General features: G+C 42.5%; 1 protein-coding gene across 1 annotated transcript; it reads right to left on the bottom strand.

The window, feature by feature from the left end:
• Nucleotides 1-1,410: 1,410 nt before the first annotated feature.
• LOC135598909 (cytochrome P450 78A5-like) lies at nt 1,411-3,402 on the bottom strand. Its single transcript, XM_065093391.1, has 2 exons — nt 2,374-3,402; nt 1,411-2,086 (listed from the first exon to the last, which is right to left on the bottom strand). The coding sequence occupies exons 1-2, from the start codon at nt 3,298-3,300 to the stop codon at nt 1,487-1,489; spliced, it is 1,527 nt and encodes a 508-aa protein (XP_064949463.1). The 5' UTR covers nt 3,301-3,402; the 3' UTR covers nt 1,411-1,486.
• Between the last annotated feature and the right edge of the window lie 4,821 nt (nt 3,403-8,223).

The following is an 8,223-nucleotide window of genomic DNA, read 5'->3' as shown; positions in this document are numbered from 1 at the left end:
AGACTAGAAATGCAAGTATTATTTGCTCAAAGTAGCAGCCATATGACCCACAAATCCAACTATAATAAAGATTCAATTGAAAGTGGCAAGAGAAGAATATGTTCCTGGATTTCAATTGGTGGTCTGGTCAAAATCTGCTTTCCATGATCATATGCTCTGAAAGACCACATTGCTCTTCCTTTCTAACCATGTCCAATCATCAAAAGAAGGCAGAGATTCCCTGAGATCTTCTGGACCATCCAGTTCCCCTGCCCTGATGACATGCGCCGCCAAATGGCAGTGATGCAGGAGCTGAAGAATACTTGGCAATGTGGTGCAGCTGCAAGTGAAAGAGAAAGAAAGACCAAGTTGGAGTTATCTTGAAGAACATCCCCAAGCCAGTTAGACATCCTTTTTTTCCTCGGAAGAAAGGGAAGGAGCTTTCTGTATATGTAATTCTAAATATTCCGTGTGGGATTTGGATCTCAAAAAGAACAATGACCCTGGAATCATATCATTGAGCTTGCCTGAGTTCTTATTCCTCGATGATTTGCTTGTCCTACTCTAGAGTGCAACTGGAAGAACACTAACTAGATCACATACTTTACTAGAAAATGACAAAGGTCCAGTGTTAGAATTGTATACATTTAGTACCAAGAGGCATGCTTAGCAAAAAGCTATATGCATGGCATTTGGAAAAGAGGCATGAGAGAATAAAGAAGTGTGATGCCATGATAAGAAGTTCTGGATCAGGACAGTAGATGAAAGCAAGGCAGGTTTAAAGCTACTCAAGGCTTGCCAGACTATGTTAATGAATAAAACATGATCTTGATACACATAACATAAAGCATATCTTCTTCATGAAGATTAACTCTGAAAAGTATCAGCTTCATCAATTGAAAAACTCCCCTTAATCATGAGAAACCAACCACTTATCATTGATAGCTTGGAGAACCACCTAAGATAGAGCAGGAAAGGAGAGAGTCCCATAATGACAGGAAGCTTAAATCCATGGCAACACATGCTCGGATTATGCAGCTTAAGATCACTGGAGAAAAGAAGAGTAGTATAAACCAAAGACTGCAGAAAGTAATTAATTCCTGATAGCATATGCACAAAACACAAATCTCTTTACAAGATACTCCACCAAGAAGCTATAGTGAAGCCACTAATCCTATCATTGCATGTACATTCCACTAGCCACATTGCAAGAGAAACAACATGCGATCAGCAGCAACAAAAACAATCAGAAGACACGAAAACACTTGCACAAAAACAAAGCAGTGGCATTAATATTTCGCCTATAATTCATGTACTAGAACTAAGCATTATAAATAACAGCGACACTTATAGAGAGTTGCAGAGAGCAACTACATAGAACAAGCCTACCCAACAGGTCACACAGCGATGGAGATATTGAGGCCAAAATGATCTCCATTCTCGAAACAGTACTATCTGAGCTAGTTAGAGACTCTTATATGTAACCTTTAAAGCGCCTCGTGCCCATTCACCACCTTGGAACAGCTTTGCAGGCCAAAGGCTTCTCCATCTCAAGTGACATCTTCAAGCACTCCGACAGATCCACACCACCCTCTGTTGGCACCCATTTGTAGCTCTGAAGCAGCTGAGCCAGCCAAAGATGAATAGTAGCTAATCCCATGGCCTTCCCTGGGCAAACCCTCCTCCCTGCACCAAATGGCGCTAACCTCAGGTCGGAGCCCAGAACGCTGACGTCCTCCCTGATGAAGCGCTCCGGCATGAACTCATTAGGCTCCGCCCAGATGGATTCATCGTGAGTTATCGCCCACATGTTCACCATCGCGGTGGTGCCGGCGGGGATGAAGTGATCCCCGACGTGGACATCGTGTACCGCAAGGCGAGCCCAGGAGAGGAGCGGACCAGGTGGGTGCAGCCTGAGAGATTCTTTCACGATGGCGTGGAGGTACGGAAGGCTCGCGACATCAGCATCACAAACAGAACGGGATACTCCCACGATTTCATCGATTTCGGATTGCGCTTTGGATTGGATGTCAGGGTGCAGAACCATTCTGGCCATTATCCACTCCAAGAGGATGGCTACTGTGTCAGTTCCTCTAAAGATCATTTCCTGCAAGGAGTAAAAGTCGGAAGGGTTCATGGAAAGCAGTGATTGCTACAGTCCAAGAAAACCTCGACTATCGCTTAGACAGCAGGGAGCAGACAAGATTCTGAGTGCCGTTCTTAGAATTGTGCCACAGAAACTATTCTAACGCATTCATTTATGAATCCTTGCAGTGCAATAACTATTTCTCTTAGAATAGCAAAAGGAACAGAACGAGGGAAAAAAGCAGTCACGGAGATCAGATATGACAACCAAGCAAACACAAAGCATAGTGCAGTAGTAAAGGTTGTTACCCAGAGAACAGCAACCATGTCGGCGTCAGAAAGCTTCTCCTCCTCTTCCATGCCAAGGAGGACATCCACAAAGTCACCCTCACCATCCACCACATCACCACAAACTCTCCTCTTCCTGTGCTCTTCCATGATGCTCCCGACGAAGGCGTTTACCCTCTTCACTAAAGCCCTGCACCTCTTCCTCACCCCTTGCAAGTCCAACCACCCTAACAAAGGAAAGTGATCAGCCCAATTGAAGACGCCGAGCAGCTCGTACCCTTCCTTGACCAGGGACTCCAACTCCAACCCCTCACCCTTGGAGTAATCAAATCTTTTCCCGAAAACGCTGATCATGACGTTGTTCAGAGACGCAAAGTGCAGGACTTTCTTCATCTCCACCACGCCATTCATGGCCATATGGTCCTGGACGTCCGCCAGCATTTGCTGGCCGATGTCCCTCCGTCGCTCGCCAAACGCGGCGATACGGCGAGGGCTAAACAAGTAGGTGGCGGAGATCCTCCTCAGATTCCTCCAGTAATCGCCGAACGGAGCGAACCCCATGGCGCGATGGAAGAGGAGCCCGTAGGCGGACTCTTTGATCGGGCGGTCGGCGAAGGCCGAGCTGTTGAGGATCTCCTTCGCCGTCTCGGGACGGCTCGCCACGACGAACCGGGTGAATCCCACCGAGAAGGCCATCAAGTCCAAGGCTTCTAGCGTGTCAGCAAGCCTCTTGAGCACCCGGTGGGAAGCGGTGCCAGCGAGAGCGAGGACGAAACCGGAGGGGCCGCGGATGGTGCATGAATGAGCCCTGGAGAGGGCCCACGCAAGCCCGCCGGGGCAGAACCATAGGAGGGAGAAGGCAATGAGGGCCACGGCGAGGATCGGGGAAAACGCGGTTTTAGGGAGAAAAAGGAGGAGGGAGGAAGCGTCCACCCAGGGCGACGACATCGGCAGCGTCAAGAAGCGGTCTTGATGGCAGATTCAGGGGCGAGGAGGCGAAAAGGTGCGATCTTTGGAGGAAGGATGGAAGATGAGATGAAGGGAGGAAGGTTTTCTGAGGGTTTAGGAAGAGCGAAGGAGACAGGGCGAGGGATGAATGGCATGAGAGCGGGGGCGGTTAAATAGTCATGAGGTCTGTGGAGATTTTTCTTTATTTAAAAATAAATAAATGCACAAATCCTTAGAAATATATATGTAAGATTATTTTTAATCTTATATTGATCTCATTAATATCATTATTATTTTTAAAAGGTATATGAAAAGGCGGATTCCTGAAGCGTCCGCTCACTTTTATGGGACACAAAACTGACGTGAGTCGCATATGATTAATATGCAAACGCTCAAGCAGACGTTGGATGAGCCACATGGCAACTGTCCTGAGGGGCGGGGGGGCGCGACGTGGCGCAACAGGGGAGGCTTCGGAGGAGTCGGCACGTGCAGAGCAGCTGCGCGCGATCCGGGGTCGCGGGGCCCGAGGACGGGCAGGCGGCGGTCGGCGGCGCCGCCTGTCAGTCCACTGTTCACGCGGCCCTAGGCGGCGGCGGCATCCCCGCTCGTAACGGTGCCATCGCAACGGACGGCTTGGGTCCCACAGGTGCTATCGGATCGCGCGGCTGGCATCCACCGCCTCGGTGGGCCCACCCTGCTCCCTTGAGGCAGTCGCCGCAAAGTTCTACGTCACTCACGCCGCCGTTACAACACGCCGTGGCCTCCGCCGCCGCCGCGTCACGTTCTTTCGTTTTCCTTGTGTATATACGTATCACGCGTCTCGTCTGAGCCACCATTCACACGATTAAATTGGTATTCTGACGTCATCACCCGCGGGGTTCGGTGACGGAAACCAACGAGATGGCTATACTTCCTGAACGATGCCGTGGTCCAGACACCGCGGCCGGCTATCGGAAAAGATCTCAGCCGTCCAACCCAAAGCAATGTTAGTTGAAGCAGCATAGAATCCGACCCACTCGTCTACTGAAAGCCAGTAAAAGACAAGTCGGTGGGTCCGCTGCCGGGGCCAGTGTTTGGTGGCCAATCACTTGTAAGGTTGTTGGAACCAATAAACGATTAAAGTGATAAAAAAAAAAGTCTGGTGACATAATATTGCACCAAAATAGGACGTACAGAAATAAGAGGAAGAATAATTGTGAAGTTTCAGACAGCAAGTGCAGAATGATTTAAATCATTATCTTTTCCTCATGAGAAATAATCATAAAGTGAGTTTCACTTAACGGTGATTCATTCTAATTATATCACTTTTGAGGATGATAGTTATGATCTGTTATTAAGCCTTGATGTGATCTTTCGTAACCTTATTAGGTATGTCGTTAATGTGAGAAGGACAGGTAGTGTACGCATCACAAAATCCGTCCCATATGCGGGCATCATAGAACCCGTGATAAATTATGGTTTACTTTACAGTTTTCTCGTATGAATTATTGATTTTACATGTGATAAATAAAATTAAAAATCTAATTATAGTTTTTACATTTTTATTTATTTATTCACATGTATATATATATGAAATTATGAAATAATGTATATCTTTCACATGCATGATTTATATAAATTATTGATTTTACATGTGGTAAATAAAATTAAAATCCAGTTATTATTTTTTAGACTTTTATTTATTTATTCACATGTATATATATGAAATTATGAAATAATGTATATCTTTCACATGCATGATTTATATAAATTATTGATTTTACATGTGGTAAATAAAATTAAAAATTTAATTATTATTTTTTGGACTTTTATTTATTTATTCACATGTATATATATGAAATTGTGAAATAATATTTACCTTTCACATGAACGCGCGATTTATATGTTATCATGATTATCATATGAGTTTTCGTATTGATTAATATTCAATAATTATTATTGTTATTTATTATTGAATTACTTAGCATTAATATTCAATAATTATTATTATTTATTATTCAATTGCTTAGCATTAATATTCAATAATTATTTTTGTTATTTATTATTGAATTGCTTAGCATTAATATTTAATAATTATCATTGTTATTTATTATTGAATTACTTAGCATTAATATTTAATAATTATTATTGTTATTTTATTATTGAATTGCTTAGCATTAATGTTCAATAATTATTATTGTTATTTATTATTGAACTACTTTGCATTAATATTTAATAATTATTATGGTCATTTTTATTATTGAATTGCTTAGCAAAAATTAAAGAAATTGATGAATATTATTTGTAATTCATTTCCCTAAGTTTTATCTGACTAGTAGCTGCTAAAGTGGCCTAGGATGATAAAATTTTGTGATATGAATTACAATAAAAGTTTTGTCATTTATAGGACATTTTTATTTTATATCATTGCATTAGTCTTGTAGCCACCAAAGTGACCTGGACTAATGACTTATAAAATAATATTAAAGAATTAGTCCTAAATGACATTAAGGAAATAATATTCATAATGGTAAATATAATTAGGAGATTTAGATAATCCAAAAAGAGAATCTAATTCAAATAATTATATGATGGGGTAGGATGATATTATTTTTGGATATACTTGTAGTTTAGGGTTGTATACTCAAAGGTAACAATACTATTCCACAAGGATGGTATCAGTCCTTCATAAATATTCTTGAGTGAACACTAGATATGTCAATATTTCACCCAAAAGTGTAATATAGATGATATCAATAGTTCATCAATTTTTGACAAACTCAAAGCATTAATGTTATTCTATATTTTTGCAGTGGTACTTCCGCATATACATTCATATGCTTCAAGTGTCCATGTACTCTCTGGATCAAATTATTCAGAATGGTTAGAGCATGTGCAATTCACATTGGGTGTATTAGATCTTGATTTAGCATTACTTGTCGAAAAGCCTGTAGACTTGACTGATGAAAGTTCTGTAGAACAAGTAAATGAAATGAAGGCTTGAGAAAGATCTAATAGACTTAGTTTAATGTTCATAAGAATGACAATTGCAAATAACATACGGCCTGCGGGCGTTGCCTCGCAGGTAGAACCGCCCGCGGAGGCGGCAGCGCCCGCGGGGGCGCCCACCTACAGGGGCGACACCCCCGCCCCGCCGCACAGGCCGCCGCCAGCAGTGTGGTGGCGGCGGCAGCAGCAAAGGGGAGTAGTGCATTAGGGTTTTCTGAGCAAAAGATAGTTTTACCCCTCGGAATTTGAGAAATTCCAGTTTTTATCTTTTGTCCAAATTATAAAAATACCCCTATAAATTCAGAAATTCCCTATATGTTCCTGATTTCATAAAATACTAATTAATTAAAAGATTTAGTTGATTATTATTATTTTATTATTATCTAGTAGTCCTACATGATGATTATTTATACATGTGATGTATGATGTGTGGACGGATGATCATGGACCGTGTGATGTGTGTACTTGTGATTATTATTATTGAGGTCTGCGAGCCTCTATTATATTTCTCGGTTATTGTCGGGCCTGCGTGCCTATAATTAAGTTGTAATCACATGAGGAGGCGTAGCGGGAGCGTGGATGCGATAGCGGGACCCACGAGACGGATGATCGCGATGCATGAAGATGCATCAAGATGTCGACGGAACCAATGAGGATGAGATGGACGATCACAGGGTATGGAGATGCAGCGTTGCACACATAGATCTTGATGTGAGTGATTAGGCTTACTGGCTCGGGCCTAATCATATTAGGTTGTTGTCCATGATCATCATGTGTGATTGTTTATACACATACTAGATATGTATATATATTTGTATGTGATGTAGATATATATTAAATATGTATATGTATGACATGTCATATTAGGAGACCAAATCATAGAAACATCTCTCGATAATATTAAGTCGGTAAACGTGAGGCAATTAGATTGACCCACGTGGCCTTCCATCGTTATGAGTAGGAATCGATTCCCGGTGTAGGTTGAGTTGGTCGAGTCCCTCGAGACTCACCTATATCACGATTCGCTATCTTGCTTATGACATAGAGATGTCACCGGTGACCTGAGGGCATGGTATGCTTGGTTGAGTCCCTCGAGGGTATATCATCAAATCATACTCATCTTATAACGAAGCTGTTGACTTAACCGAGCATCATGGTTGGTCGAGTCCCTCGAGACCATGGTGATTCGGAGGCCGAATAGGACGGGAATCACAAGGAGTTGTGATCGAAAAGAGTTGCCTACCTTTTAAACTTAGTGTGATTGGTCGAGTCCCTCGAGGTTACACTAAGACGCTGATTGGATCCTGATCCCCACTAGAAGTCTGCCGGAGACTTCCGTTTCATGTGTTGAGGGTGTCGCATGACTCGTTAGTAAAATAGTGGGAGCATATTAATATAGAAGTCCTTGATAGTTTATTTCTTGCAAAATCTGTATATTATTCATTTCTGTTACATCTTTATTTTCAAAAAATGTCGTTTTCAAATCCCTTACGTGGCATACTTGATGTCAACTGCCTCACTGGTCCAAATTATACGGATTGGCTCCGTAACTTGAGAATTGTTCTCACAACGGAGAAAATCGTGTACGTCTTTGATACAGTGATGCCTACGCCCGAAGAAGGGGCAAGCGAGGATGAGAACGCTCGCTACGTGAAATACATTGATGACTCCACTCTTGCTCAGTGCTATATGTTGGGCTCTATGACTCCTGAGTTACAGAGACAACATGAAAAGATGGATGCCAGATCCATTCTCCTACATGTCCGCAAATTGTTTGAGGAACAGGGAAGGACTTAATGATATGAGATATCCAAGAGCCTCTTCCGCGTTATGATGACTGAGGGGACACCGGTTCAGAACCATGTCCTAAAGATGATTGAGTGGATAGAGAAACTCACAGGTCTAGGAATGGTCCTAGAGGATAACTTGTGTGTG

The sequence above is a fragment of the Musa acuminata genome, chromosome BXJ2-1 (genome assembly GCF_036884655.1).
Source record: "Musa acuminata AAA Group cultivar baxijiao chromosome BXJ2-1, Cavendish_Baxijiao_AAA, whole genome shotgun sequence".
NCBI classification, from domain to species: Eukaryota; Viridiplantae; Streptophyta; class Magnoliopsida; order Zingiberales; family Musaceae; genus Musa; species Musa acuminata.
This window is presented reverse-complemented; position numbering and strand designations above follow the sequence as displayed.